Source organism: Gadus morhua, chromosome 10 (assembly GCF_902167405.1).
Source record: "Gadus morhua chromosome 10, gadMor3.0, whole genome shotgun sequence".
Taxonomy (NCBI): Eukaryota; Metazoa; Chordata; class Actinopteri; order Gadiformes; family Gadidae; genus Gadus; species Gadus morhua.
Genome location: NC_044057.1, coordinates 6,017,762 through 6,036,964, shown reverse-complemented (window position 1 = coordinate 6,036,964; position 19,203 = coordinate 6,017,762). Strand labels below are relative to the sequence as shown.

The window sequence follows — 19,203 nt, the reverse complement described above, 5'->3', positions numbered from 1 at the left end:
GTGTAGGTCTGACTGAATCTGTGTGTATGTGTGTGTGTGTGTGTGTGTGTGTGTGTGTGTGTGTGTGTGTGAGAGTCTGAATGTGAGTGGGTCTGAATGTGAGTGTGTGCACGTGTGTGCACGTGTGTATGGGCTCGTCCGTGTGTACGATTGTGTTGTGTGTGTTCCCGTCTGGGCTTTATAGCCGGGGCTGCTGTTGGTTCGGGAGGAGAGGCTTGTCGAGAGTGATTAAGTACATTGGAATTTCTGGGAACACCGAAAGGCTCTTCAGAAGTCTGAGAGCGCGGAGGGGCTGTTGCGCAATTAGAGAGTCAATCCCGTTTCTATGAGAACAGAGACCAGCAAGAAATGTTCCACGTTCCATCGCTAGGGAGAACACAGCGACGGGAGACCAATACAACTGTCTAATGTTCTTGCAGTTGTTCTGCAGAAAGTAATCATCTGCAGAGCTCTGTAAGGGTGAAATACCCGTGCCTCACAATGTCCGAGGTAATATCGTCTATTTCAACGCTTTTACAAGTTGCAGTGAATAGCCATCTGAAGAAACACTTTGAACACTGACGCAGGTCAACAAATGTGACGTTAATCCATTGAAAATATTCTTCCTCCCTTTCTAAGAGTGCTGAGAGTGGCCCCGTGTTTGAAGGGTGCTGTATAAACAAACCCATTAGCGCAGGAGGAGGTGAAAGTCACAGCTCTTCTCTGTTTTGGCACCGCAGTGGTGGAACGAGCTCCCTGCCGACGTCAGGACAAAGGACTCAAGACTCACCTGTTCAGAGTTCACCTGGACTCTGAACAGCCTCCCACCTTACCCTGCCAGACTCCTCTTACGCACTTATTGTACGTTGTACGTCCTGGTGCTTAAAAGTAGTGCTTGGCATCGTGTAGCGTCTTATCCTTGCTATCTCTGTTGTATACGGGGAATAGTTTAACGTAGCGATTGTTAGTGCTTGGCACTTGTTTCTATGAACATCCTAACTGTACAAAGCGATGTATTGTTGTTTTCTCGTTCTTCTCACAAATGTACTTATTGTAAGTCGCTTTGGATAGAAGCATCTGCTAAACCCCCTGAATGTCACCAAAATGCGACCACCTCACCTGGGGGGGACGAAGGCCTGTCCGAAACCAGCAGTGCATGACGGTGGTCTGACCCTCACCTGGAAGTAGAAGAAGGCCTGTCCGAACCAGTAGTGCATGACGGTGGTCTGACCCTTACCTGGAAGTAGAAGAAGGCCTGTCCGAACCAGTAGTGCATGACGGTGGTCTGACCCTCACCTGGAAGTAGAAGAAGGCCTGTCCGAACCAGTAGTGCATGATGGTGGTCTGCGCGGCGTCGTAGTGCAGCTTCCTCCAGATGAAGCGCGCCATGAGGCTCTGGACCAGCAGGCAGCAGCACAGCACTGGCAGGTTGTGTGCCCGGAACAGTAGCGCCACCAGCAGCACCAGCCCGCTGTAGATCTCCCACAAGCCCCGGCGCTTCAGTGGGGCGGCGGCGGCGGCGGCGGCGATCTGGGAGCGCAGGAGGTCCTTGCTGCCCGAGAACAGGATGCCCAGCACGAAGACGTATACGAAGCGCGCCTCCACTGTGCCCCTGCCGGAGGAAAGGCAGTGAAGAGAGCGCGTTAGAAAGTCTCACACACACACACACACACACACACAGGTCGCAGGGGGCGCGGTTCTGAGGCCGCGGTCGAAACACAGAAACGATGCATAATACAGTAAGCAAGCAAAAGTACCTCAAATACCCCTTAAGGCCTGCGCGGTTTAAGGGGTTTCGATTTACATTTTTAAGGGATTTTATCCACGATTTTATCAAAAGCGACTTACAACCATCCATGCACAGATTCACACACCGACGGCGGAGTCAACCACGCAGGGCGACAGCCAGCTCGTCAGGGTGAGGCGCCATGCTCAGGGACACCTCCACACTGGGGACCAAACTAGCAACCTTCCAGTTACCAGTCAACCCCGCTCTACCTCCTGAGCTGCTTTCTCCCCCGACAGCAGAATCTCAGTTCAGGGCAGTGGTCCCGTGAAGCCCCTTCTGTGAATGTAATTGTGACAAAGGGCGATGCAAATCAAACTGTGTGGACGTGAATCATCCAACGACATTGGAGCGCGTTCTAAACCAAAACTCACACGGTTGAGATAAGGATCCAGATCACAGCCTCAATGGACAGAGATAGCCATCTGCGCTGGTGTTTTTGTAAATGTTTTTAATTAACGAGAATACAATAGTACCTGATTAAACATTTAAAGAAATGGTCCAGTGGATTCGGAAAATGATTAAACCCCTACAGTTATGTACGTCACATTCTGATAACGAGATCAACCACGTTTCTGCATAATATCAAATTATGTAATCTCTAGTCGTATTAATTATAGCCTTCTCCCCTTAGAGGCAGAACGTTTGCCAGTATACAATAAATTAAATTAAATAAGACGCCAATCATGGACACAATATCTTTGATTGACAACCTCTCCTCCAATCAAGAACGGGTCTAGAACCATCGATGAAAATGTAGACGACGTCTTTGCGCCAAACATCGGTTTAATCCCCAATGGCCGTTCCCCCCACCCCTGCCCGAGCCCCTGGCGTCTTCAATCATACTGAAAGCCAACTTTAAAGCGGTTAGCCACATCACAGCGGCCCGCTAAGATCCTTTACTGGGGCAAAAAAAGCTTAAAGTACTCTCTTGACCAAAAGAAATGGATCCTCATTCAGACAGCCCAGGGCCGGGCAAGGCTCCAAAAGAAGTATTTGCATTTCTAAGGCTTATGCCTCCAGAATCCATTTCAAAAGCCATCAATAATTAATAGGTAACAAAAGTCTCAAATTAAACCTTTAAAAGAAAAACTGCAGGCAATTACAAAGGCAATTAAATCCACCCGTAACACACGCAGCATCGTGGCTCAGCGAGCGTCCTGTTCCAGGGCGGGCCGGCGCTGAGCAGAACGCCGCGGCTCGCGGCCGGCGTCGCCGCGCCCGCCGACCGACCGACCGAGGGGGTTCAAACGCTCGCCGCCTGGGAACTTGATCTGCAGTCAATATATCCAGACACACAAAGTGAAGCAGATGGCGCTGAGTGCGGCGCCAGAGATGAAGGCCCCTTTTTGTTTTCGCGGCGCTCCGGTACAGGTACAAAACAAACAACACAACAAAAGCCCGGCCACGGGAGAGTGGCAGAGATTACTGAGGAAGCTGCTGCCGGAGGAGATAAACCATCCCTCTATTATGGAGCGCCCGCGGAGCAACGCGCTAATAAGCATAATGTCGGCGCGGTCCTCGGTGTCTTCCATATTAAACATGCCCTCACCACCGCCGCCATCATCATGTTTTATTCCTCAACCCCAGCGCTTTCCCGGTGCTAAGCTAACAGTTTAGTGACGATCGTTGTGTCGGTTTTGTAGTCTGGGCTGGCTGCACAGCAGATGAGATGTGATATTGCAAAAATTGGATTTACATTCAGGAGCGGATAAGCTCAGGGTGCCAGCCGTCACCTCAGACGTCTGGAAGGACGGCTGCAAAGTATTACACCGATCAAAAATAACTCCCATCAACCACCGACGAATGGAAACAATTGATAAATGATAAATGGGCTACATATCTATAGCGCTTTTCTAACTGGCGGCCACTCAAAGTGCTTTACAATGTTGCCCAACATTCACACATTCACGCGCCGACGGCCGTGGTAACCACGCAGGACGACAGCCAGCTCGCCAGGAGCAGTCAGGGTGAGGCGTTGCTCAGGGACACCTCGACACTCGGAGGAGCCGGGGATCGAACCACCAACCTCCTGGTTAGCAGCCAACCTGCTCAACCTCCCTCAGCCACACGCCGCCCCGGATGATGACGACGACCACAATGTGAAGGCGGGCTGTGTCCTGGCCTGGTGGATCGTGCGGGAGGACCACGTTCCCCGTGCTCGAAAGCCCAGCAGCGCGGCTGAATTAATCAGCGTCTATACGTGCCCCGTGTTCGCAGTTCTATCGGCGGCGGCGGCAGAAAATGATAGCCTGTCAAACCAGTGGAACCGATTGCTGGATTCCACCAACAGGTTACCTTGGAAACAGGCATCTGCTACTCTACCCTGAATGACTAAGTGAAAGCAGGTAAAGATCGCACATCTCTCCCCGTCGAACGACGAGGGGAGCGTCACCTGGAATCTGTCGCCCGTCAGCGTAACATTCAGTGGGGAGACGTTATCCATGGGGGGGGTGTAGATGGGTGGTCCGGGGGAGGGGTTTAGGGTGGGTGCTCGGATGAAGAACCGACTGAAGGAGAGGCCGACAGCCGAGCCTATAGTCACCGGCTCTCTGCAAACCCACCGCCCCGCCCGTTACCGTGGAAATGTCTCCACCGACGAAATGCCACTGGTGGTCTCTGGAGACCCCCATCACAATGGAGCCCAGACAAAAGGCGTCCGTCTAATTATGTAACGAGCTGAGCCCCCCACCGCCCCCCCCCCCCCCCCCTCCACCGCTGCTGGAGCCGGGCTGCGTCTTCTTGGCACGATCGTCGTCTCTGGGAGCTCAGCTGTGCTGAGCCTCCCCGTCCTCCCCCTCACCCACTCCCTCCCTCCTCCTCCCCTCCTTCCCCTCACACCCTCCCTCCCTCCCCCCCTCCCTCCTTCTCCTCCTCCCTCCCTCCCTCCCCCTCCTCACCCCTCCCTCCCTCCTGTTCCCTCCCTCCCTCCTCCTCCTCCTCACCCCTCCCTCCCTCCTGTTCCCTCCCTCCCTCCTCCTCCTCCTCCTCCTCCTCCTCACCCCCTCCCTCCCTCCCTCCTCCTCCTCACCCGCTCCCTCCCTCGTCCTCCCCCTCACCCCCCCCCCCCTCCCTCCTACTCCCCCTCCCTCCCTCCCTCCTCCTCCTCCTCACCCGCTCCCTCCCTCGTCCTCCCCCTCACCCCCCCCCTCCCTCCCTCCTCCCCCTCCCTCCTGACTAAACGAGAGCATCATCTCAGATAGCTGCTGCGTGATTACGGGGGCACGGATAATAATAAAAAAATACAAATTATTAAAAAACAGGCGCCTCGTGTGAACGACGCTCATTACAGCCGCTGCACAACAATGCCACGCTGTAGTCTCCCTGTTAACACACAGCGTGTCACAGGGTGCCGGCTTTATTTAATTAACAAAGCTCAGGATAGGCTGGACCTGGGAGGAGGAGGAGGGCCCTAGGCCTAGAATAAACTATGGATAACACATGTGGTTGGCTCATGGTTAAGCAAAACGTATGAGTGTGGGATTGCGTGCGTGCGTGCGTGCGTGAAAATGGTAAATAGTTCATGGACTGCATTTATACTGCGCTTTTCAAACCAGTGGCCACTCAAAGCGCTTTACAATATTGCCCAACATTCACTCATACACAGACTAGCCGTGGGAAGAGTCAGCCACACAGGGCGACAGCCAGCTCGTCGGGAGCAGTTAGGGTGAGGCGTCTTGCTCAGGGACAACTCAAAACTACCTCCTGAGCCCCCTGTGTGTGTGCGTGCATGTGTGCGTGCGTGTGTGGAGGTTTAGGAGAGGGTTCAGTAGGTTCTTTGAAGGTAGTTGCCTTCCTTTCCATTTCCCCTTTATGAAGAGGGTTTGTGAGCACAGACATCTCTAAACGAGGTGGCGGTCCCACAAACCGCCTCCCTCTGTGTGGAGATACAAGGAGAAAGCGGTCATGTTTGATGTGAGCGGTAGGCGGGTTCTCAGGAAACCTGTCAGTCAGGGGGATGAGAATGCCACCAGTTTGAAAACCTGCTGGTGATATTCAGGGAAAAAAATGAGCCGGCACAAAAACAGAAAACCGAGGCCACGCAAAATGTGTTGAGTGACTAATCTGATTGTGTAGCAAGTGGTACATCCAAAGCTTTGTTTCAGACGGAGAAGGGGAGACGGGGAGAGAGCGATGGAGACAACAGTCACAGATATCGCCAAGATTTCGTGTGTCCTCTGGGTACACCGTTCCACGTCGTGTCGAGCTGATCTCGCAGATTGATGCAGGACAAATGCTTCATAATGCCCCCAATCTTCGTCACAACCACCGAAGGTGAAAGCGTTGACACGTGTTCCTGCCAACATCAGACAGATCTCACCCTTTTTCGTGGCAGTAGTCCCTGTAACACATGTGTTACGCAACACATGCCGACCATGATCATCGTTGAATTAATCCTGAGGACTGATAATGAGCATCAGTGCCACCAGGGCTTGTTTTAACTGATGTAAATCCTCCAGACCAAAAGGTACAAGTTCAGCTCCGTCTTCTCTCGTTTTAGGGACCTTGTTAATTTAACTGAGAGCATCGTTCCGCTGTACATTCGGGAGTTATGTTCCCAAGACTACCACAGTCTGGCAGCAGGCTTTAAACAGAGAAAACCAGAGAGAACCAGACAGGACCAGAGAGGACCAGAGAGGACTAGAGACCTCAGAGAACCAGACAGGACCAGAGAGGACCAGAGAAGATCAGAGAGGACCAGAGAGGACCAGAGAGAACCAGAGACCTCAGAGAACCAGACAGGACCAGACAGGGCCAGAGAGAACCAGAGAGGAGGACTAGAGACCTCAGAGAACCAGAAAGGACCAGATAGGACCAGAGAGGACCAGGGAGGACCAGAGAGACCTCAGAGAACCAGACAGGACCAGATAGGCCCAGAGAAGACCAGAGAGGACCAGAGAGACCTCAGAGAACCAGACAGGACCAGACAGGACCAGACAGGGCCAGAGAGAACCAGAGAGGACCAGAGAGAACCAGAGAGGACCTGAGAGAACCAAAGAGAACCAAAGAGAACCAGAGAGAACCAAAGAGAACCAGAGAGAACCAGAGAGAACCAGAGAGACCTCAGAGAACCAGACAGGACCGAAGGGACCAGAGAGAACCAGACATGTCCATAGACCACCAGTACGGGCTACCCTCACCACAGCCATCAGGAAACAGCTTCTGGCTGTGTTCACACAACCCTTCACCGAGGACGACCTCGGCTTTGGTTACCATTCCCTGTGGCACCAGAGACTGAGGATAAACAAGTTCAACACCTCGGCACAACGCCTTGCACACGCCTCACACACATGCATACACATGTGTTCACACAGAGACCAATGACATCATCCCAAAGGAACACCGGATTATTCCACCATCCAGCTCACTGAGGTCGATAAAATGCTGTGCTATGGGTGCATGAGGATGAATGGATTAATGTCCGAATGGATAATTCATGTAGTGGACAGAAGGTCACGCGAACAAGCGATCAGGGTCATCCCCCCAAACACCCCCCCCCCCTTCTTATTATACACCCATGGTAAAGACTGTGAATCACTCCCTTGAAGAGAAAACAGACATTGACATGCTCTATCTGTGGCTCCTGAGGTAGGGGTGTGTGTGTGTGAGTGTGTAAGTGTGTAAGTGTGTAAGTGTGTGTGTGTGTGTGTGTGTGTGTGTGTGTGAGAGATTGTGTGTGTGTGTGTGTGTGTGGGAGAGAATGTCTGTGTGTGTGTGTGTTTGAGATTGTGACTATGAGCGCGGGCGTGTGTGTGCGTACATGCGCGGGTGCGTATTGCGTCTGACGGGTTGATAGTTGATAGGTGGTGTGTTTTAATGAGGGCGGGGGGGCAGAGGGGGTCAGGACAGGACAAGCCCGCTGCCGGATGATGAGGAGGCGAGGGGTCACCAGAAAAAAAGGAAAAGCAACACAAAGAGAAGCTCACCGGGAGCACGCCGCGCGGCAAACTCATTATTTCTGGACAGCGGTCGGAGCCAGCTGCAGTACCTCTCCACCGGCCCCGTCCACGGGCTGCGGCGGGGGGAATAAAATAACACCTGATTGCAAAACGCAGCACGCAGTGAAGTGATCGCATGGGGACTGGAGCCACTTCAGGCCCAAACGCAGGGAGCGTTGCGCGCGCCGGGCTTTGTCGATGATGTGCACATCCCCCCAGACTCCGGGGCCCTCTTAATGCCCGCCTTATGGCCGACTACCAAAGGGCCCCCGCGTCTCGTTAACTTTCACCGCACACACATCCCCATAAAACAATGCTTTGTCTCGCACTGTTTGTGAATCCAACTTTCCGGGTGCAGATTGCTACACCGTTATACTGAATACACTCAAAAGCATGTACTGGGGGAGTGTTATTGAGGGCTATATACTAGGGGTGTGCATTGGCACTGCCCACATGATTTGATTACAATTCACCAGGTAACAAGTCGATTCGATTCTACGATGCATCAAAATTCTACTGCACACAATAAGCCAAATTTTTTCACCATTCACTCCCAGGCTTTGTCCTTTCTGACATTGTCCTTATAAAAAGGATGATATATTTCATAATTTATTTTATGTTGCTCCACTTCGACAATCGGTCTCTCGTCATCCATGTTGCCGACCCTCTTAGACCCTTTGATTGATTGACTGCTGACCTGGTGCCACCGGTCATGACGTTATGTTGATGTGAAGTTGTGATAGGCTACATGAGCTGAGTACTGTGTTTTATTTTGAAAATTGACCGGATGTTCTATGGCTTTTACTTTTTCACTTCCTGCCCGGCTCGATCTGCTCTGTTGAAATTGACGGCTCGCGTCAAAAATAGAAGTGCTACGCCGCTTCTGGGACGCTGCTGAGACGGTGGAAATGGTTGCATTGATTAGAATAGCAGCGATCAGCAGCGGTGACCGCGGCGCTTACGTCCCCGGTGGAAATCAGGCTAGTGTTGTTGTTGTTGCTAGCTAGCGCCGCCGCTTAGCATGTACTTCACAACTCTATTGTCCACTCGAGGCCCGGAAATAAACAGCGACATAATCGATTATGGCACGTTGCCGCATCAATGCTGAATCGTGCATGCCCCGCATTGCGATGCATCGCCGAAATCGATTATTGTTGACACCCCTACTATATATAGGCGTGTGAAAAACAGAGCAGCAGGTTAAGAGGTGCAGAGTTATAGCGGTGTAGAGGTGGAGAGGTGTAAAGGTGTAGAGGTATAGGGGTGTAGACTATGGTATAGAGGTGTAGAGGTGTCTCGCGCCACGGTGGACGTGCCCCCCAACTTACTTGGAAACACTTTGGCTGCCGTGTTGCCAGGGGAACCAGACGTTGCCAACAGCGGCCCGGTAGCTGTACACCCCCACCAGGCCGAGGGCCAGGGCTATCCGGGAGACCCAGGAGCAGCGGCGCTGAATCAGGAAGTAGACGAGGACCAGGGAGAGGGCTGCCAGCAGAGACAACACCGCCCGGTGCTCCGAGCTGCAAACAAAGCATCAATATTACAGGGTGAAGCGCTGGGCACAGCAATGTCTTACATGTTGTTGCGTGTGTGTCTGTGACTGTGTGTGCGACTGTGTGTGCGTTTTGTGTGTTTGTGTGTGTGTGTTTGTGTTTTTGTGTGTGTGTGTTTTTGTGTGTGTGTGTTTGTGTGTGTGTGTTTGTAGGTGAGTGTAGGAATGTGTGTGAGTGTGGGATGGTCTTTGTTGTAGTGGATAACGTTGAATTATTTAAGGTGTTATGAATGACATAACAATCACATGAAATGAAGGAGGGCCAGAAACACCTTCGAACAAACTGCACAAATCTAATCTGTGTCAAGTGTGTGTTTTAGGGCAGAGTGAAAGTAAACTCTCTATTGGTGCCCAAATGAAAGGGGGAAAAGTTAGCCAAGGTCAAACAATGTCAGCCATATCCTGCAGCAAAAGTACAACAAAAAAAAACACAGAGACGAAGAACTTAAAGAGACGCGAATTAAATCCTTAAGTTAGTCGGCGTGTAAATGGTTTGAAATTACAACGTGTTGAAGTCAGAAAGAGAAGCTGCTATCAGACAGGCAGGTGTCTCTGTGTTTGGAGTGTTTGCTCGATCCCGCACGCTCTGGTCCTGCATGGAGCACTGATAGCTGGAAGCGAGGGATGATACTTCGACCCTGTGAGGTGAGCGATGGGCAGGAAGCTGTGAAGTGCTAAGGGGCGGTGCGGTAGAGGTGGGTTGTCTACATTTTATCCCCCCGTGACACACATGTTAAAGAATATACAATTTCTCAACATGCTGACAGAATACTAACGGGGTTGAAGCACTCTCTGCCTTGCCGGTGCCACGGGATGGTCGGAGGGGTAATAACTAATTGAGATGGTCTGTAGGGTATGTTGGTCGATCACTGATCATCTCAGGGATTCTCCTTTACAAATGAAGGCTTCTCCCTGGTTTCATTCTCTGGTGAAGAAACGCCAGAGATGACCCCATGATTCACTGACGAAGGCTTCAGCAGACTCTAAAGCATCCATCTGTGAGGCTAGGCCAACACAAAAGGACACAAGCTGTTATTGTAAAAACAAAAGGATGACAATCATCAGAAACGTGTCGAATAAAAAGAATATTTCAAAAATATTGCGAATTAACGCAGAGGAAAGATCTACGTTTTGAGCTGCGGCGAAAAACACTCTCTATGACGAAGCAGAAGGTTCTAGGGGGTTGCCCTGGGTTCTACTGCGATGCTTCGTACGCACCTGTTAAGCCAGTGGCCCATGTCGGGGAGGTGGGCCCACTGCACCCCCGTCTGGTTCAGGGTGCGCAGCAGCCGGCAGCAGGCCAGGGTGAGCGGGGGGGTGGCCAGGGCCAGCCACTTCTCCCGGGACCGGGGGTCCCCGCCCGGCTGAGAGGGGTCGGACGGGCGCCGGCCCTTCGGCGACAGAAAGAAGCGCTCCTCCTCCTCCTCCTCCTCCTCGTGGTGTTCCCGGTTCTCCCCGATGGCGCCGGGACGCCGCTGCTCCCTGAAGTACTTGCGGCACACGTCTTGGAACACGGCGAGGCAGAGCGTGTTGAGCAGGAAGTACCAGGTCTGGTGCTCCTCCTCCACGAAGCTGCTGGCCGCCAGGCTCAGGGTGTGGCCCACCGTGCCCGCCAGCAGCAGGATGTCCAGCTCCGAGAGGGACCACCCACTGCCGCCGCCGCCGCCGCCGCCGCCGCCGCTCTGGGAGGAAGGGGAGCCAAGGGTCATCTCAATTAGGGTCCGAGCCTCCTCTGGACACACAGCAAATTATAACATCGCCTGCGTTGTGGTCTTCTTAAAGGGTAACTACACAATGCACTTCATTTATAAGACTGCTGCCATCCAAAGGTTTCAAAAGGCCTTGCTTGTGTGTTTTGTACATGGCCCAAATTAAGCCCTTTCTGCTTTGTTGTAGTTTTAAAGGGTAACTATACTGGACATATAATTTGTGAGTTTGCTGCCATCTAAAGGTTAAAGCGCATCTAAGTGTTAAAAGAAAGACAAGGCTGACCTTCATATTCATAAGCATGAAAAAAGAGAATGTGGAGTAGCAAGACCATAAAAGTTGTGTCTCAACTTGTCGCACTCGTAGAGTCCCTTCAAATGAAATATTAAAGTGGTGTGGTGACAACTAATGCCCCAGCAGGGACACAATGCGGGATCCAGCCCCATCCAGTGGGGTCCTACAGCCTGGTGACCAGTTTGCTACTGGGCCTGTTTTGACTCCTCCACAATCTAGCGGTAGGTTATGTAATAAAGTGGGTTATGATGGTTTATGGTGATGAAATCCCATACAAGTGCTCACATCCCTCAGGTGAGACTTTTCTGAGGAAAGCAGAAATAATGGTGAGTCAGGGGTCAGTCTATTACTCAAAGTTGATGAGATCATGACATGTGATGTATTTCACAGTAGGTTGGCCAATTGTGGAGGAGCATGAGGGGGAGGAGCTTATTATTTGAGATGTTGTCGTCATGGGTTGTAATAATCTTGATGATTGGATATAATTTCTGAATATCAGGGACATACAAGAGTAGTTACTGCTCACGCAGGGACAAAATATTACATTTATTAAAATGGGAATTTATATTAATTAACGAGGAACAAATCAAGGATTTTTTGCAGTCAAGGAGTCTTGCAAAATCAGCTTCTGGTGCTAACTTGAAAAAATAGATCTGAGTAAAGGTGTCATTTTGGAACCAGAGATGAAATAAGCGGTGAGATAAAATTATCAGAGTTTAGCACAACTCCAATCCATCTCCACACGATGCGAACAGGAGACTTCATTGCATTTCACTTAGACCTCAATTAGAGTTGACCTTTAAAGATGAACTGAACTGAAATTTGAAGTTTAGTTGATGCAACAGATGTATCTGCCTTCTCATTGGTACAGTAACTAAAAATGGCTGAACTTGCTAAAAGGGAATTGTACGGTGAAAATGTTACAGGGCGCCTCCAAGTTGGATTTCAACAATCAGCTACGTCACTGGCATGGTAACCTACTCCTACTCTGTGGCTCTAGCAGCCATAGCAGGTAATGAGTCGGGCTCTGAGGCTCGCTGAAATGGCGACGGAAAAGCAAACAACCACAACAACAACCTGGCAGCAGTAATGAATTATATAGGGCCAAGGCAGCTGGGGTAATCATACATTTCCACAGGCTACCTTTGAATAGGAAACCAGCCCTTAATACATGGCTGGGAGCCTTTAAACTGACTCACCCTCCGATAGCCCCTGTCATGTGATTCTCCACAAGCTAGCACTCCGACCATAAAGTGAATAAACTATTACACCGACGATAGCACAGATCTATGTTTCCAAGCTGCTAATTAAACCACGGCGGGTCTGTAAACAGAAGTCCACAAATGTCCCTTTCTACTCAGCCTGATGTTCGCCAACTAGCCGATTGCTGATGCAGAGGGCGTTAAACCCGAAGAAGTAGTTTCATAGTAAGATGTATCCGTGCAATATCCATCAACATCCAACAGAAAGTAAACCTCCAACATCCACCTAAAGTAAACGTGACACCTGTGAATCCGCCTCGCATCTATGCTCATCCGCGGGTGTATCTCCCGAAGTGCATCTAACATGCCTTTCAGGTCCTTTCATAACCATGTCATTAGGCAGATAATAAACCATGTTCTTTAATAGGTCCATGGTCCATGCCAGTGACTTCATCGGCGCTCTAATACTAACAGACGCTTTTTCTTTTGTTGCTAAAAAACGCTATATTGATTTTTATTTATTTATTTTAGTGTAATTTTCTTTATAATGGTCATAACTAACACGTTATCGATATTGATTATTTCAGTTCAGTTCATCTTGAAAAACCTGCTAATGCCGTCGGCTGGATTCTGGGTTACAATTGCACAAAAATTAAGCTAAACTTAAAACTGCTTGGTTGACTTGGTTGATTATAACCGATTCATTTCTGTTCAGTTAATGTGTTTCATATAGTATTCAATAAAATTCAGAGGTAGAGTAAGTAATAATGTAAGCACTTTAGGGAAGGGTACAAAATTAAAAATTACATTTGGACACTGTGTTCAAAGGCATTCCCCGTCAGCTTTCTAATTTACCTTTGCGGTGCAACATTGTAGAAGTTAAACCAACCCATGGTAAACTATTTTATATTAAACTATTTACTAAACTATATGACGTCATTTAAGTTATGCTTTGTGACAGAGACACGTTGCAGATATTAAACCAAAACATTGACCTTATGTCATTCAAAGGATGTATAATTCAGAATATACTATTTCAATTTCATTTCTTGGTTTCGCAAATTGTATGAAGAAATGTATACTATAATAATAATAATACAAATAATAATTTATAGAATGTATTGATTTTTCGGCCTGTCCCATAAGATGTTAAGAAAGCTAAGCTGCTACATGCCTATTAAGAGAAGAAAACGGCCACACCTTTTGCCTCAACACATATCCCGCTATTTATATTTATTGACGATTTCGTGTGGCCAATTCTCCTTGGTTCATTGAACGGGAACTCCAAAAAAAAACATTGCTTCTAGGTTGAATACATTTACCATATATTATCATTATCTAGGAAGTATTTGATACCGGTGTCACTCTAAAAGACTCTCTCTCGCACATCCTCTGTTGCCCATTTAAAAAAATCGGGGTTCTCATCTCAGGGTTAAACCAGACAGCAGAGACACAAGGTCTGTTTATGCATGCGCACACATACACACCCACACACCCACACACCCTATTACTGACAAAAAAAATGGATGTCTTGCAAGCTGTTAGTATTTACTTATTTATTTTCTAACCATATTTCAGCTAAAACATGTCATGGCCCAGAGGAGGCCTGCCGTGCCCCCTCTCCCCCCCCCCCCCCCCCTCGTCTCCTGCTGAACCAGGGGCCCTGCCCATCATGCAGTCTCCCCACAACGCGGCCCCCACATCTCAAGGCTCCCGGCTCCCAGGATGACAACACCTTGAAAGCGAAATGGCACTTCCTGCGTGTCAGCCCATCTCCCTGTCATATTATACACCGATCCGGCGGGGCATGCAGATCGCCCGACACAAACATGCAGGGGTTCCACTTATTCACATGGTGGCCTTGGCACTGAAGCGCTCCTCTAAAACGACGTGTTGTTCCTCAGCGGCGTTTGTTGATGCGTCACCGAACCGGGGCAGACAGGGACAAGGAGCGCACACGATCGCATTCCACGTGACATCCCTCCAAATCAGGCCCCATCGTAACACCCGGTATTACTTACTAAAACACACCATATTGAAGGAGCGGCAAACAACTCGCAATGATGTTTCATGTTGTCTCAAAGCACAGCAATGAGATTCCCACCTCTTCCAGAGCCCCGAAGGCGTTTCAAATTGTTCTAACGTTGTTAAACTGAGGGAACGAAGAAAGTTCTTGAAAGACGAAGTTCATTGTTGTGTTGCGGTTCATTTGACTGCGAGATGATTCGCCCGTTTCTCCACCACCGCTGCAGTAGAGTCCCCGATATAAAGACCTTCAGTAGACGTCGGGTCTCGTAGTGCCACGTTGCGCGTGCGACAGCAGGATACTTCACTGGGAGGACGGGGTGCCAAACCAGCGATACCACAGCCTTGGCTATGCTTCCAGAAGGAGAAGCCTACAAGTTTCACTCGATTTTATTTTGTCTTGTGTGTGATTTTCTATGTTGTGTTTTGAATAAATGTCCTTATTGTTTGTTTGTTTGATAAGCCCTTTGAGCAATGTCAGCGGCACTATCCAATCATTTCCTTCCGATACAGAGCACATTGTAGACATGTAGTCTAGAAGGAGACACAATGTCAGGAAAAAGCATTTTGAAGCCATTAAAGCAAACAATTTCACAGCAGCTGTCATCGTAACAACAGCGCTGGTGAAACGATTCCTGTGCTGGTACCCGGTAGTGCATCTTCACTGTACTGCAAATCTAAATGTTGCCGCATTCATTCTATACGCTGTAACTCATCATTCACATGTATTTATTACAGCTATTGTTAATCGGTCTGAGCTGCTGAGTTCTACGCTCCATCGTGGACGGTCTGGTCATGATGGGACACCGTGCGTAATCAGATAGAACAGAGCTCTCAGTCTCCACAGGGAGACCGCTTCAGAGAGGCATTATAATAACTGCGGTATATTATTGAGCACCTCACTAGGGCTTGACTCAAACCAAGAGTGCTGAGGACGGATGACAGATCTGCAGCCTTAAGGCCCTGCTGGGGGCCCTCTCCTCGTTACGCGCTTCAACTGAGCGCCGGCCTCAAGACAGCACGCCCCGACACACCCCCATGGGCCTCGGAAATCACTGGCTCTCTACACACACACACACACACACTGACACTGACGCACGTACACACACACACACACTGACACGACGCACGTACACACACACTGACACCGACGCACGTACACACACACACACACACACACTGACACGACGCACGTACACACACACTGACACCGACGCACGTACACACACACACACACGCACACACACTGACACGACGCACGTACACACACACACAATGACACCGACGCATGTACACACACACACTGAAAAATACACACAATGACACCGACGCACGTACACACACACATACACACAATGACACAGACGCCGCCACATACACACTGAAACACCCACTCTGATGCGCACACACCCTGAGACACACCGACACCGACACACACGTACACACCGACACAGACACAAACACATTGAATCGGAAATAGGGCCATTTATGTAAAGATGTGACTTAGATACAACAAAAAACCTAGATACCCAACTTGCAAAAAAAAATAAAAATCCTTGTAATATGAGCCATCCAGGCTTAATGCAACTCATGTAATGCAATGTAACTTTTTTGCAATAGCATCATGTTCCCCCTGGAACAAGGAGAAAAGAAACCATGAAATACAAACCATATTTCCCATCTGCTCTGTCTTGTGACTGGAGTGAACTTTGGAAAGCCCCATTCAAGACTCTTTAATCTTGTTGTGTTTTTGGGGGCGTTGCAAACTCTCAAGAACATGAATATGCTCACGCACCCACGCACATATACACAAACAAGAACGTCCCCAGGGCCAGCCCGCGCCGCACATCTGCAGTGCATCCTCCTTTGTGGGAAGCTTCCATTGTTCTGGAAACGTATTGATGAGTTCAGTTTTTACCCCAAAAACTGTGGAAATTTGAATCGTTAAAACAAGAGAAGGAACTTAAAAAGATTATTCAATTTCTTATTCTTCTATAATTTCTTATATCCCCCGTCACTCAACTACATGGTCCGGTGAGTCATAACAATTCCAGACTATTTGGGGCCTTTTACAGCGATAGCAATAACCAGATGCGTACAGTATATCGCACATTCCTCAATGTAATCACACAGAGCTGTAAAACTAATGCAAGAAAACACAACATAAAACAAATATATAAGTAATGAATTCTGGCAAAGTGTACAGAGAGGACAGATGGCTGCGATCCTGCTTATTCAGCAGAACCAACACTCCACGAAATAGAGAGAGATGGAGACAGATAGAGAGAGATGGAGACAGATAGAGAGAGAGAGACAGAGAGAGCGACGAAGACAGATAGAGAGAGATGGAGACAGATAGAGAGACAGATAGAGAGATGGAGACAGATAGAGGGAGATGGAGACAGATAGAGAGGCAGAGACAGAGAGAGAGATGGAGACAGATAGAGAGAGATGGAGACAGATAGAAAGACAGAGACAGAGAGAGAGATGGAGACAGATAGAGGGAGATGGAGACAGAAAGAGCGAGAGAGAGCGAGCGAGCGAGCGCGAGAGCGAGAGCGAGAGAGAGAGAGAGAGAGAGACAGACAGACAGAGAGAGAGATGGAGACAGACAGAGAGATGGAGACAGACAGAGAGATGGAGACAGACAGAGAGATGGAGACAGACAGACAGACAGACAGAAAGACAGACAGACAGACAGAGAGAGAGAGAGATGGAGACAGATAGAGAGATAGAGACAGACTGAGAGACCTTTCGTTTTTATTTTTGGTTTTGCTCATGTCAACATATGATGAACTTGATTGAAAATAAGCTAAATGCTTTCTCACTTACAATTGCCTCGATATGGAATGTTTGAACAAATAAAGTAACATGCAAGATGCATATCGTCCTCATCTTAAAAGACAAAGACTGATCCAACAACCTCTCGTTTCATTCCAGCGGTGCCAATAAAACTATGCTTTAAGATGTGAAAAGTGTTTCACCTAATCAATGTAAAACACAAGGGGATCTAGCAACACAACAAAGTAATGAATGGGAGTTCACCCCCCCCCCCCCCCCCCCCCCCCCGAGTACAGTAGTAGAGCAACATCATTATCACAGGTCCATTACGAGGGGTAGGAAGCTGAGGCCCAGCTGACGCTATGAACATTGATTAACAGATACGGCATCATCATTTTAAACACATCGTCAATAGTGCAACAAGTGGAGTTGCTTTCTACCCTCAGCAGAGTGCTACCGTTGGATGTGAATAGAATGCATAACCAGAATAACCAACATCACACAGGCATCTGGGCTTGTGGATGTTATACATAGACAGCAATCCTCTGAGCGAGGATGATATTGAACCGGTGTCACTCCTTTTCTCTTAGGTAGCTTTCTCTGTTAAATGTCAAGTGGCCTCAAGCTGGTGCTGACGTCGGTGCGTCCGACCGCTTTCCATCATATTTAACCCAAATGGAGGATAAGCGCAGTTTAAATATCATCACCACCGCATCTCCCCACGCTGGAAGGAGAGTGACGCAAGCACCTCTGATGCGTGCATCGAGCGCTCTCTGTGGCTGTACTCCAGAGCCGTATGCACTCAGCCTCGCCGGCTGCATACCAAACGGCCGTACAGTTTGATGGAGGCATACGGGAGTTAACGGGTCGATCGATCCATACCGTCAGGAGACATTAACGCCCCATGTGCGGCGATGGATAGAGCCTGCTTCTCAGACGGCTGGCCGTATTCACATCCGTCCACGCTGAGTGGAGCAACAATAGCCTTGTTTAACAGTCGGACTAAACCAAACAACAGAATAGAAACACAAGCAGGCTGGCAGTCCTCCTCTGAAGAACTACACTCCAACCCGGGGAGGTTCTCTATCAGTGGACTTTTACATTCTCGTGCCCATTAGGGCTGCCATTAATGGACGTTAACGACATCGATTGGCCTTAATTAAAGGGTTGTTGATGAGGCCATTTCCCTTCCCCTACCAATACAGTAGCAGTAGTAGATGAGCATTTTTTTTTTTTTTTTTTTTTTTTTTTTTTGTATCAGTGAGACTAGTGTTTTCCTTGTGCCTGACATCCAATAATTCATGAGCCCTGAATCAATGCAGTTGGCTTTAAACATCATTTATCCATCGGATCGCCTCCCAAAAAATGAGGGACTTCCTCCCAACCGCTGGTGGCCTGTTTCGGTACCTTCCCCTTATTTACTGCTACTGTTTCTCTAAAATCATTTCCACAAGCAGACCTCCATCATGAAGCGCGCCAAGTGTGAAAAAGCAAAAGACAGCAGACACATCTGCCACCTAATCCTCAAGATCATGTTCTGAAGAAATTGGACATATGGCAGCTACACCGATACAAAATAAACATGTTTTAAGAACTATATATGGGCTGTGTGAAATCTGATTTCCCCTAACACTTGGTGTTCTGGGATTGGAGTTGATACAACCTCCTAATTTCATGATCCATGAAATGAGCAGATGGGATGTTTCCCTGCTCGTTTGAGAGTGTTTTCTCCAGGTTTCCTGGAGCAGACACAGTGTGGATCCAAACACTGTGTACAGTAGTAGGAGGGCCATACCGTAGGCGGTATAAATCACCACGATATTGAGCCATTTTGGGAAAATGCTTATTTATTTTTATATATATATATTAGAGCTGTCAAGCGATTAAAATATTTAATCGTGATTAATCGCATTAATGTCATAGTTAACTCTAATTAAT

The 19,203-nt window shown here is 48.8% G+C and overlaps 1 protein-coding gene across 1 annotated transcript in view; it reads right to left on the bottom strand.

Moving 5' to 3' along the window:
* pigg (phosphatidylinositol glycan anchor biosynthesis class G (EMM blood group)) overlaps positions 1–19,203 on the bottom strand; it is a 56,833-nt gene that overhangs the window by 11,193 nt on the left and 26,437 nt on the right. The window contains exons 9-11 of the mRNA XM_030368452.1: positions 10,475–10,938; positions 9,033–9,224; positions 1,276–1,591 (exon numbers count right to left, since the gene is read on the bottom strand). Of these exons, the coding sequence (XP_030224312.1) occupies positions 1,276–1,591; positions 9,033–9,224; positions 10,475–10,938 (972 nt within the window). The remainder of the gene's footprint in view (positions 1–1,275; positions 1,592–9,032; positions 9,225–10,474; positions 10,939–19,203) is intronic.